The following is a 13,007-nucleotide window of genomic DNA, read 5'->3' as shown; positions in this document are numbered from 1 at the left end:
AAAAAAAAAAAAAAAAAAGAAACACAGATGTGGAAATGAGGATGAAGAAAGAAGGAAGATGGGCCGGGGGCACGGTCACTCAAGCCTGTAATCCCAGCTCTTTGGGAGGGCGAGGTGGGGGTGGACCTGAGGTCAGGAGTTCCAGAGCAGCCTGGCCAACATGGTGAAACCCCATCTCTACTAAAAATACAAAAAAATTAGCCAGGCGTGGTGGCAGGCAACTGTAATCCCAGTTACTTGGGAGGCTGAGGCAGGAGAATCACATGAATCTGGGAGGTGGTGGTTGCCAAAAAAAAAAACACACACACACAAAAAAAGAAGGAAGATGAATGAGGTGTGGGTAGGTGACAGAAACTGAGAAAAGCAGGAAAGATAGAAAGATGGAGATAAGAGAAGGAGAGGGATCCAGAGCCAGGGTGGGTGATAATCCAAGTTGGGGAGAAGGAGGGATAGAAACTGAATCTGCTAGAGGCTGGGCGCTGTGGTCACGCCTGTAATCCCAGCACTTTGGGAGGCCGAGGCAGGCGGATCACTTGAGATAAGGAGTTCAAGACCAGCCTGGCCAACATAGTGAAACCCCGTCTCTACTAAAAATACAAAAAAAAAGTAGCCAGGCACTGTGGCAGGTGCCTGTAATCCCAGCTACTCAGGAGGCTGAGGCAGAAGAATCACTCCAGCCCAGGAGGCAAAGGTTGCAGTTAGCGGAGATCATGCCAACTACACTCCAGCCTGGGCATCAGAGTGAGACTCCATCTCAAAAAACTGAATCTGCTAGAGGATGCCAGAAACAGCTGAGGGTAAGAGAGCTGGCAGGAGTTGGGAAGCTGAGCAGGACAGGGACAGTCACAGCCTACAGTGCTGCAGAGGCCAGGAGTCTGAGCAGTTTTTTTGCCCTGGGCTCTGAAGACAGGGCTAGGACCAGTGGAGGGCAGGGACCAGGGCAAGTTTAACTGTTATCTGAGGGACAGAGTCGCTCCTGCAGGAACAGGCAGCCAGGGGTGATGCAAGGAACCCAGGTTTTGGGGCAGTGGGGAAGCCAGGCCCACCAAGGGGTTGCTGCAGAGAGGAGCACTTGAGAGGATGGATCTGGGGCCTTCCACCACCAGGACGGCCTGGCTTTCTCAGGGATACTCACACGGGCAGATGCCCCACCTGACCTGATCCCTTGCACATACATGCCAGATCCATGTGGATGTATGCACATACACGCTTCACAGTGCAGGCATGTCCACTGCCAGCCAGACTGGGGCCCTACAAACAGGCGCGCAACCTAGAGACACACAACCTCTGCTGCATTGTCCTGCATGCTGACACCCAGACAGACAGGTGTCCATGGGCATATGCTGGGCCTGACGGGAGATGTGTGTGTACATGGGCCATGCACACATCATGGGCAGGAGCTTGCGCATCGTGCCTTGACATGGTTGTACATGAGCTCCGGACCATCAGAGCCTCAGAGGCCAGGATGTAGCCAGGTCTGCCTGTGCACACACATGCTTGGATGCATGAATACATGAATACACAGGAAGATACAGGCCGGGCCACACACACACACTCAGGCGCCTGCACGAGTAATCATGTGCACATGACCTCAGGTGCCTGCATGAGTACTCGCGCACACCTCAGGTGCCTGCATATTTGCCTGTGTTTTCAGGTGTGTGCACATCATCCCACAAGCATGATCGCACGCATACCTACGTGGACACGTCTGCTCAGTTGCTCACCCCATGCCCACCCTGTCTTTCCTCTGCAGGGGGCGAGTACTTCAGTGATGAGCAGATGCGTTTCCGGGCCCCCCTGCTATACGAGCAGTACATCGGACAGTACCTCACCCAGGAGGAGCTCAGTGCCCGCACCCCAACCCACCAGCCCCCTAAGCCCGGGTCCCCCGGGAGACCTGCCTGCCCACTCTCCAACTTGCTGCTTCAGTCCTACGAGGAGCGGGAGCTTCAGCAGCGTCTGCTTCAACAGCAGGAGGAGGAGGAGGCCTGCTTGGAGGAAGAAGAGGAGGAGGAGGACAGTGATGAGGAAGGTGAGGGCCAGTAGCAGGGGGACCCCAGATTCCAGACACCCCAGCCCCAGGCTTGTCTGTCTCCACCTCATGGCAGCAGGCTGGGCCCCCAACCTGCAAAAGCCGACATTGTGTCCCTCCCCTGCCTGGCCTGACTCTCCTTGTGTGCCATTCCAACCGCTGCAACATCCCCATCCCCCACTCCAAGACACCAAATGACCCCTCGCCTCCAGGTCTGCTCAGGCTGTTCCCTCTGCCAGGAATGCCTCTCCTCCCACCCTTCAGGTCTCAGATCCTGACCTGAGGATACGGTCACTGTATGGTCATGTGTTTTATGTGTGTCCCTGGAGGACAGGGACCTGGGCCATCTCTGTCACTGCTGTGTTCCCACAGCCACCCAGCACAAGGCTGGCGCAGGAGCAGCAGCTCTCTGTGGACTCTGTTCAGTGCCTGCCCGAGTGCACCCGCATTCACACCCCCTCTGCTCTCCCTCTGCAGACCAGAGGTCAGGCAAGGACTCGGAGGCCTGGGTCCCCGACTCGGAGGAGAGGCTGATCCTGCGAGAGGAGTTCACCAGCCGCATGCACCAGCGCTTCCTAGATGGCAAGGATGGGGACTTTGACTACAGGTGCTCCTGTGCCCCCACCTTCCCATCCCCTATCCCAGCATCCCACGGCCTTTGGCCACATGCAGAACCCTTAACCAAACTGTGGGGGCCTCCCTTCGTGGAGCTAGAAGGCCCCAAAACAGTTCCAGGATGTGTGGTTGAACAGCCAAAGGAAGAGACGGGGTGACCTTGGACTAGCCTGGTCTATCTCAGACCCTCAGTCTCCTCACCTCTAAGGCAGGGGGTGGGCAGGGATGACATATAGCTCAGTATCAATGAAACCCTGAAACACTTCCCTCCTGACAAGTGGCAGAGGCTACTACCCCAAGTCTACCTAGGAAGCCCAGCCTCTTCCGCTTGACCTTGGACCTCCTCGTGCTGCAGGAAGTAACCCCTGGCAGGGTTCATGCCCAGCATGGAGGGGCCTGTGCTGGCAGCCCCCACAGTTACAGTTGTTCATTTCTCCAGTAGCACCCCAGGGCTGAGACATGTGAGCCCACTGCTTTGGAAAAGGACCCAGAAGAGTGATGTGTCAGTCAAAGATTGGTTTTGTCATTTAAGGTAGTTTTGCCTTGTGGTCCCCAACACTGGGCCCAGCAGCAGAGCACCCTCCTTGGTTTCACATCCAGCCCTGATGACATGTGAAATGTGTGACCACACGTAGGCGGACCCTACGTCCGTCCTGAGGTGGGCTCATCAGGAAAGTGGGAATTGTGATTGCCACTGCCATGAGGCCCAACCATGGTCACCGGAGCCGCCTCCCATTCTGGGATCCCCAGCTCTTGAATGGAATCTGGCTGCTCCACTTCCAGCCAGGCAGGCCTGCTCAGAGCCCCAGTTCCTGCATGCAAAGTGGTGAGCAGAGGGCCTGGACCACGGGGACCCTCAGTCAGCAGGCATCACTGCTGTTCCCAAGCCAGGGGCCCAGGAGGAAATTGGGGGTGGCAGGGACCACAGTGTATCGCCTCGGGAGGGCAGCAGTGGTTCCGACACGTCCCCCATCTGTGCATTCAGTCAGCATGTGCTGAGCGTCTGTGATGTCCACAGGCTCTGGGGATAAGGCGGGAACCAAAACCAGTGAAAGGCTTCCCTGCCTGGAAAGGGGTCCCACTCTAGTGAGGAAGATCTAGAATCTTCTAGCACTTCATAGTGATTGGGCCATGAGGAAAAGTGAAGCAACAGGCGGGGAGTGACAGGGTGGCTAGGGAAGGCCTCTATAAGTGGGTAACAGCAAAGGCCTGCAGGAAGTGGGGGGAGGAGCATTCCTGGCAGAGGCCACCGTAGGTGCCAGAGCCCCCCGCAGGTGCCAGAGCCCCCCACAGCATCGAGGGGCAGAAGGGGCTGGAGCAGTCGCAAGGGGTCACAAGGGGGTAGGAGATCTCTGCGTGGCCAGATCAAGCTAGGCTTGGCGACCCAAGTGAGTGCTACTGGGTTTACTTGCTGCCTTAGGGCATGGGCAGCTGTCCTGCCTGTGGTCAGCTCTGGCTGATCCCCAGCCTCTGTCCACTGGAGGGCAGTAGCAAGCCCCCAGTGATGATGTCAAAATGTCAAAATGCCATGGGGGCAAAATCACCCCCAGGTGGTTCTCTGTTGAGAGCCACTGCCTGCTTGAGAATGTAAGCCCGTGTGTCGCCACATTTTACAGCTTTTTAAGAAAAACTAGAGCTTTGGGGTTTTTTTTAGACAGGGTCTCCTTTGTCACCCAGGCTGGAATGTGGTGGTTTGATCATGGCTCACCGCAGCCTTGACCTCCTGGCCTGAAGTGAGCCTCCTGCCTCAGCCAACTGAGTAAGCTGGGACTACAGGTGCTTGCCACCACGCCTGGCTACTTTTTCAGTTTTTTTGTAGAGTCAGGGTCTCCCTATGTTGCCCAGGGCTCCAACTGCTGGGCTCAAGCCATCTTCCTGCCTTGTCCTCCTGTAGTGCTGGGATTGCAGGCATGAGCCACCATGCCCAGCCCAGAGTTTTTGTGCAGACTCTGATTTGGAAAATGTTTCCTTGAGTTTTAAACCCTGAGAATTATAAACACCATCCCCCTTGGGAAGGTCAGCTCTGACGGCTGCCAGCACATGGCCTTTGACATCAGGGTGCCCCAGGCCTTTGACCTGGGCATCCTAGGGTCCCAAAAAGACCCAGTCCTTGACAGCCTCCTCCCACTGCAGCACAGTAGACGACAACCCTGACTTTGACAACCTGGACATCGTGGCACGGGATGAGGAGGAGAGGTACTTCGATGAGGAAGAACCTGAGGACGCGCCCAGCCCAGAGCTGGATGGGGACTGATGGCTGCCACCCTTCCCACCGCCTGCCCTATCCCTGACCCCAGCAAGGCAGCTGATTCCAGGCCGGCTCAGTGACCCTTTCTCTAGGGGGACACCAGGGCAGCGCCCCACAACCCACGCACACCACCATCTCACTGGGTCTAGTCTCATCTCAGACAAGCCCCACCCCTTCTGTTTCTGGAGTTCGCTGTCTTTCTCCTGTCTCCCACCCTGTCTCCTGCCTCTGTCTGTCTTGGTGTCTGTCTGGCCTTCTTTCTGTCTCTCTCCCTACCCCGCTCCCTCTTTCCAGTGCTCTGGCTGGCTGTCTCTCCCTTTCTCCCCCTCTCTCTCTGCCTTAGGCTCTGTCTCCACCGCAGGGCCCAAGGTGAAAGTCCTCCCCTTGCCGGAGGCCAGCTGGCAGGGCCTTTCGTGGCTGGAAGTGGCCAGTTTGGTTCCGGTGCTGACCCCTGGGCCCCAGCGCGGCTGCCTCCCATGCTGTCTGTCTCCCCCTCTCTGTTTATGTCTGCCTTGTGTCTCACTCAGAGCCTCCTTGCTTCTGTTAGGTTCCCATGTCTCCTGCCTCACTCTGGGCCTCCTCTTCTTTCTACTTGTACATTTCCACCTCTCTAGGCCTCTGCTGTCACTGTCCCTCTCTATCTGTCTCTCAGCCTTTATCTCTGGGTTTTGATCCCCTGCTCCAGGCTCTGGGCCCCTTCTTCCCCCTTCCCTCAAACCTGGCTGCTATAGGCAGCAGAACCCTGACCACTGAGTAATGCAGCCCCAGGGGAGGGAGGAGACCCCAGGCAGGGAGGCTAGGGGCAGCTCTCTTCTCTCCCCAGGACCCAGGCTGGGAATCACGGGGCCTGCCAGCTTGAGTGTAGAGGGAGAGGGACTCTACCCCTCTCAGCCCCACCAGCCCCCCTCTGCCCAACCACAATTTTCCCTTCATCCGCCTTCCTCTCCCTCTGCTGTTTACACTCCCCAAATGCGTACAGGCTGTTATCATGGGTCCTGAGTCATCCCACACACAGCCTGCCCCAGCGTCCCTGCCCCCAGCTGGCCGCAGGGCCCGCCCCATGGAGCCCCCTGCCGCCCTGGGCTAATGGGAGCCAGATGGCCGCCTGGTGACTCAGCCACCGTGCCTGTGGGAACCCAGGCGTCCCGCCTTCCCATGCCCCCACACCCAGCTCCTGCTCCCCCAGCAGACACACATACAGAAGGGCCTGGCTACTGTTGAGGGGGCGCACAGGCCAAGGGTCAGCAAGATGGGGCCTAGGGACTCCTCATGCCTCTGAGATGGAATGGTGGTATCCTGCTGTGGCTGAGCCTGAAGGACCCTCAGAACTGCCTCCTGGAGCCCACGGTTCCTGACCTCCGAGCCTCAGCTATGTCCTCTGGGTCAACCAGAATTAGAGCCAGACAGGGAAAGTGAGAGCTGGACGGAGGCAGACAAGATGTTCAGAGCAACTATTAAAGAATGAAAGCCTCTGCTACCGAGCACTTCTGTCCTCTGCCAGGCCCGAGCTAAGTGCCTGACACCAGGTTGGATCCTCAGGCCTGTGAACTAGTGAAATGGGTCAAGGGAGGCCCAGAAAGATGTTGCTTCCTCAAGGGCACTCGGCTATCAGAGGCAGAAATGAAACAGGAACCCAGGCCTGGAATCACGAAGGTCCTAGAAACCACCCAGCTGTCTGGCCTGTCAGGTGTCAGGGCCATCCAGAGTGGGACAGCATTGGAGGGACAAGTGTGCACGCAGATGTCCTCAGACAGGAAGGTTTGAGAAGGGTCAGATGGCGGGCAGGCCTAACAAACGTTCCGTGCTAGCCACTGTCCCGCACACAGACGGGATCCGGTCATCTTGCTTCAGAGATCAATCCCCGAATCACTGCGTTGTCCCAGCAGTGCTATGCGCTAGGCACTATCAATGTCACTCCTCTATTTCCCAGAGGAGGAAGCGGCAGCTAGACTCCAGGACCTTGGCGAGATGAGAGCTGTGTGTCTCTTACCTGCCTGTATTTGTGCCCCATTTGTAAGAGCAGAGGGCCTGGGCCACGGGAAAGGGGTCAATCCTTGGTGATAGGCACATTTTTGACCAGTGTATCACTTGGTCATTAAATTTGTTTATGATATACTTTGCAATACGTAAATTTGTTGTGTAGGTTTTTAAAAAGCAATGAGAGACACAGAAATTGAGTCAGAATTAGGGTTAGTCAGATGGTCAAGACGTGAGCGTCTAGCTGACAGACAGAGGTGGAGCCGGTCCCAGGGACAGGGATTAGATGGGGAGACAGGAAAAGAGGTGGAGACAGAGTGGGGCAGGGATGGTGGGAGACACACCCCCTGGTCACAGCCTCTGAGACCTGGGGGTGGTGGGCCCCCAGGGCGGGCGCCTCCCATCCCCCTCCCAGTTCTCCTGGGGTCGGGATAGGCGGAAAGGCTGAGTCAGGGAGGGCGGGCCCCGCTGGGAGAGAGCCCCTAGGTGGGCATCCGGCCCCCACCGTCGTGTCTCCTGTCCGTCTGACAGGCCCTGGCCTCCTTCACTGGCCTGGCCGCCACCCCGCCCCCCACGTCTGACACCTCCATGCGTCCTGCCAAAGTGAGCTGCCTCCCTGCACAGTCCCCCTCCAGCTCCAGTCACTCGGTCCCTCTGTCCCTAGTCCCTTCTCCCTGCTTCTCTGCATTTCTTTCCAGCCTTCTGCCTTCCTCCCTTGCCGCCACTACTCTGTCTTCTCATTCTGTCTCCGCACCTCTGGCTGTCGGTGTCTCCCCGTGACTTTCCGTCTCTCCTCCCTCTCCTCCGTTGTTTTTCCCATGCCTCTCCCTCCCTCCCTCCCTCCCTCCCTCCCTCTCCTCCCCACCTTTTCCACTCTGTGTCCCCAGCCATTCTCCATCTCATTCTCAGCTCCCGTCACTTCGTTTCCCCGTCCCTTTCTCTGCTGGAGCCTCCCTCTGGGGGGCTCTGTCCTCCCCTCACTTTGCCCTTTCCCTCTCCCTGCTGTGTGTCTTGGCCTGCCCCCCCGCACCCCTTATCTCCTCTGTCTCCCACACTCTGGAAAGCCCAGCTGGGATATCCAGGTCGGAGCCTCACTGGCAGCCCCTGGAAGTCCAGAATGAGGGGTCACTGCCTCTCGCCCACCCAGAAAGGGCGCAGGAGGGGGCAGCAAGATTGCGGGGCCTGTCTGGCCAGAAGGAAATGTCTGTGCTGTGGCCTGGTCACCCCCGCCCCCAGGACCTGCTGGGCTGCTGCCGCCCCCGGGCCGGGGCTGAGGCCGAGTAAACACAGCAAACACAGCCGCCGGCAGCCTGGGATATTTATACCGAGGCTGGGCGTGGGTCCAGTGCCCACCACAGCCCCTGCCCTGCCCTGCTTTGCCTGCTGCCACAGCCAGCTCCGAGCCAGCGTGGCACCAGCCGGCAAGGGGACGCGCCACAGACACAGCCTGCGCTGGGTATGGAGGCCAACAGGCACTGGGCGCTCACGACGCAGGCGGCTTCATGGATGTATCCTGTTCCCCTCCCCTGAAAACACCAGCACACAATGTGGACCCACACTGGCAGCCACTTGGGAACACACATCCTCCCCTGCTGAGAACCTGAGAATGCGAAATGCCCTCAACGGTGATGCAAAACAGACCCACACAACTTCACATACTGCAGTCACCAGCCTGCATGTGGGAACACAGCACGCAGACACCACTTAGCACCTGCTCACAGCACTCACAGCTGGGAACACCAGTCCCTGAGACGAACACACACAGCCCCGAAGTACAGTCCTCCCTCACACACACACACCCAGAACCACAGGAAGCATGCTGGATGCACACCACGTAGACAAGCATGCTCAGAATACCAGCGACACGCACTGATCACAGTGCAACCCAGGAACAACTCACAACTCACCCACCTCATATGTAAGAAACACACACACGGCCGGGCGCGATGGCTCACGCCTGTGTCTCAGCACTTTGGGAGGCCGAGGTGGGCAAATTACGAGGTCAGGAGTTTGAGACCAGCCCAGTCAACATGGTAAAACCCGATCTCTACTAAAAATACAAAAATTAGCCAGGCGTGGTGGTGGGTGCCTGTAATCACATCTACTCCGGAGGCTGAGGCAGGAGAATCCCTTGAGCCTGGGAGGCAGAGCTTGCAGTGAGCCAAGATTGTGCCATTGCACTCCTGCCTGGGCGACAGAGCAAGACCCCGTCTTACACACACTCTTACACACACACACACTCCCCTCTCCTGGAAAAAACATCACTCACAGATCGATTAACATATGCAGAAAACACTGCATTTCAAGTCAAACTTACACTAAAAAATGCACAAATTTACACCCAGAAGAACAGTGAAGATGTTGAGAAAAATATCAGACACACAATATGCCCCAGATAGATGGCCGACTTGGAGAATCAAACAGTGCCAGAGCATAAAACCCACAGAAAATACAACAGCTTGCCCAGCAGAAATACAAAACGCAGACGCACACCCCAGAAATGCAGTGCAGCCACAAACACACGGAGCGAACACGTGCTGGGGACACACACAGACAAGACCATCCATACCAAACAGCACATAGGCCCCCAGAACACCCATGCCAGATGCAACTCACACCACAAAGCTTGGAATCACACACACACAATAAGGTCCTGAACACACACAAATCCACACTGGAACCTCAAACACTCTGCATATCCAGAGATTGAGGAGGAAGGGGCTTTCTTTCACCCCCCAACCTTCCCACTCCCCCTCGGGGACCCGGGTCCCAGGCCCGTCTTGGGGGCCGGGGGGAGGGGGCAGGAAGGCCTAAGCTGGCCTCCCCCAGCGGCTTCCTGCCCCACGGGGACTGCACAGGAAGCTGGGGCTCCAGCCGGAACCCAGGCTCCCCCCACGACTTCCCTCCGTGGCCCCGGCTGCCTGCAGAGGCAGGGGCGCGGCGGGAGGAGGGAGCGGGGAGCCCCAAACCCCCTGCCCTGCCCCTGCGGTCGGCCACGGGTGGGGGCAGACTTGTCCCGACGGGGCTAAGCCACCCATCGGGCCTGGGTGCCAGGGTGGCAGGGCAGGGGCAGTGCGCACGCGGCCAGGGGAAGGTGCTGAGCCCACAGTTTCCCCTCCCCACCCTGTGGGGCTCTGCCAGCTCACCCGGCAGCCCGGGGCAGGTGGGCGGGGTGTGTCACGAGGGCGTGTCGGGCAGGCCGACCACACCGCGAGTGTGCAGCCAGCACTTGTCCTCGGGCCGAGGCACGAGCTGGGGCTGGGCGTGTGAGGGCCGCGTCTGCCACCCTGGGGGTGTGTCTGCTCCGTCTGGGACCCTGGGTGTGACAGTGTGTCTGGGCGTGACGGGGTCGCTGCAGTCTATGGGGCCCTGTGGGACTCCCCAGGCTGGAGTTGTGCGTGTGTGGTGGAGGGTGTGGGATGTCAGACTGAGTGGGTAAGACCGACCTGCTGTCTGTGCGGTTGTGACGTGTCAGACCTCCGTGTGGGGTGTGTCTGGTGGGACTGTGACAGGTTCAACCGTGGACATGCACCCTGGACCTGTTTGTGACTGTGACCCCGTGGGGGAGGAGGTAACTGTTGGGGGATCCATTTCCTGTCCGGGCTCTGATGCCGTGATGCGTGTGCGTGCATGACACTGAATCAGTGTCTGGTGTGCGGTGGTTGCGACCATGACCCTATGGAATATATTTGTATATGACTGTGTTGTGCCAGGTCCCTATTGAAGTCTCTGCTCCTGTTGTGTCCCAGTGAGGCTCCGAGGCTGGGTGGTGTTTATGTGATGGGCTGACACTTTCTCTGTTTGTATCTGTGTATATGGGCTGTAGCTGCTGCCAAATGACACAGCCCATGTGTTATGGGCCCTGCAGGAGTCTCTGTGTGTCCACGGCGGCTTTGAGAGGTGAATGTTTGTGTAGTGTGGGGCACCGTCCGTGTTTCCCCCCTTGTGAGTGTGTCTGCGTGTGTACACACACCACATCCTCGCAGGGCTGCAGCGATCACAGCCAAGTCACTGTGTCCTAGCTTGTGACTCTGCCTCTTGGGCCAGGCCTCAGCATCTCTATAGCGATCCATTTGTTGGCATGTCCTTGTATAGTGAACTCCTGCCTCCCCACTCCTCCCTCAGCCCTCTGTGCTTTTGGACCTGAGGCCAGAGCAGTAACCACATTTCTACCCCTACGCTGAGCTGGGAGGGCCTCAGGTCCCTGGCACCCAGACCCAGTGCTACCAACAGCTCTCATGCCCACAGGCAAAGGAACGGCAGCACTCACACTGTCCTCCCTCCCAGGACAATCACTGGGTGTGGGGAAGTGAAACCTGGGAGAAAGAGCAGAAACTGAGAGCCAGGAGAAAGAGGAAGCGGGAGGGAATTAATTCACGAGCAGGACCATAGCAGATGGGAAGAAACAGAGACTGCAGAGGCAGACCCACCCATGGCTGCTGCCGTTTCTTGCCTGGACAGCTGGTCTCTCTGTGCTCACCCTCACCCTGACACTTCTGTCCACTCCCAACCATGAGCCAGACGGCGAACCCTCTGAGCACCTAGGTCAAACCCTGCCATGGCTCCTGTCTTCCTCAAGTACAAGTTCTTTGTTTGTTTGTTTGTTTTTTGAGATGCTGTCTCACTCTGTTGCCCAGGCTGGGGTGCAGTGGCGCGACCTTGGCTCACTGCAACCTCTGCCTCCCCTGTTCACGCGGTTCTCCTGCCTCAGCCTTCTGGGTAGCTGGGACTACAGGTGTGCACCACAATGCCAGACTAATTTTTTTTTTGTATTTTGCATTTTTATTTATTTATTTGAGATGGAGTCTCGCTCTGTCACCTAGGCTGGAGTGAAGTGGCACGGTCTTCGCTCACTGCAACCTCCACCCCTTGGGTTCAAGTGATTCTCCTGCCTCAGCCTCCTGAGTAGCTGAGATTACAGGCGTGCGCCACCATGGCTAATTTTTGTATTTTTAGTAGAGACTGGGTTTCACCATGTTGGTCAGGCTGGTCTTGAACTCCTGACCTTGTGATCTGCCCGCCTCTGCCTCCCAAAGTGCTGGGATTATAGGCATGAGCCACCACGCCCAGCCTTTTTTTGTATTTTTATTAGAGGCGTGTTTTCACCATGTGGTCCAGGCTGATCTCAAACTCCTGACCTCAAGTGATCCCCCTGCCTCGGCCTCCCAAACTGCTGGGATTGCAGGTGTGAGCCACCATGCCCAGCCTTTTTTTGTTTTTGTTTTTGTTTTTTAAGATGGGGTCTTGGCTGGGGCACTGGCTCATGCTTGTAATCTCAGCACTTTGGGAGGCCGAGGAGGAGGGCGGATCACCTGAGGTCAGAAGTTTGAGACCGGCCTGAACAATATGGTGAAACCTCGTCTGTACTAAAAAAAATACAAAATTAGCCAAGTGTGGTGGCGCATGCCTGTAATCCCAGCTACTCGGGAGGCTGAGGCAGGATAATCGTTTGAACCCAAGAGGCAGAGGTTGCAGTGAGCCAGGATCTCGACATTGCACTCCAACCTGGGCAACAAGAGTGAAACTGTCTCAAAAAAAAAAAAAAGGTGGGGTCTTGCTTTGTCACCCAGGCTGGCATACAGTGGCACAGTCAGGGCTCACTGCAACCTTGACCTCCCAAAAAGTGCTAGGATTACAGGCGTGAGCCACCCTGCCTGGCCTGAACTACCATCTTTTACTGTCTTCCTCACCATCCCCCGCTAAAGCAGGTTCCTAGTGGGCAGGAACTCCTCCCTTAACCTCTCTTGGCTTGTTTCCTCACCTTTAGAATGGGTGTTATCAGAGTCCCTGCGTCTCAGAGTGTTGCTAAGGTGACTGAATGAGTTCATTAATGTAAGGCACTTCAACAGTGCCCAAGGTGCTCAATAAATAGATCTAACTACAGTAGTGTTCTCCACTGGTTCCCTGTGCCCTGATGCGGGGCAAAGGAATAGTGCAGACAGGCAGGAGGAGGCAGAGAGGGACAGAGATGGGGTGGGAGTAGGGGAACGTCAGGGAAGGAGACCCCAGGCAGGCGCCCAATGACACAGAGATCCGCAGTCCTCTCTCCATCTTTAATGGGGCCCCAGGTGGGCTTGGGGCACGGGTGTCCTTAAATACAGCCCCCAAGGGCAAGGCAGCGGGGGCGGGGCGGGG

At 57.2% G+C, this 13,007-nt stretch overlaps 1 protein-coding gene across 2 annotated transcripts in view; it reads left to right on the top strand.

Moving 5' to 3' along the window:
- The window catches only part of CCDC97 (coiled-coil domain containing 97), a 14,748-nt gene extending 7,738 nt beyond the window's left edge, over window positions 1-7,010 (top strand). Inside the window, exons 3-5 of one of the 2 annotated variants that reach the window (XM_011983346.1) lie at window positions 1,754-2,032; window positions 2,510-2,639; window positions 4,781-7,010. In XM_011983346.1, the coding sequence (XP_011838736.1) occupies window positions 1,754-2,032; window positions 2,510-2,639; window positions 4,781-4,901 (530 nt within the window). In that variant the 3' untranslated portion in view covers window positions 4,902-7,010. Of the gene's footprint in view, window positions 1-1,753; window positions 2,033-2,509; window positions 2,925-4,780 lie in introns of those variants that run through there. The other variant, XM_011983336.1, reaches the window with a different exon arrangement.
- Window positions 7,011-13,007: the final 5,997 nt, after the last annotated feature.

Source organism: Mandrillus leucophaeus, unplaced genomic scaffold (genome assembly GCF_000951045.1).
Source record: "Mandrillus leucophaeus isolate KB7577 unplaced genomic scaffold, Mleu.le_1.0 Scaffold106, whole genome shotgun sequence".
Lineage (NCBI taxonomy): Eukaryota > Metazoa > Chordata > Mammalia > Primates > Cercopithecidae > Mandrillus > Mandrillus leucophaeus.
Note: the sequence above shows the minus strand (reverse complement) of the source record. Positions and strands in the feature narration are given on the sequence as shown.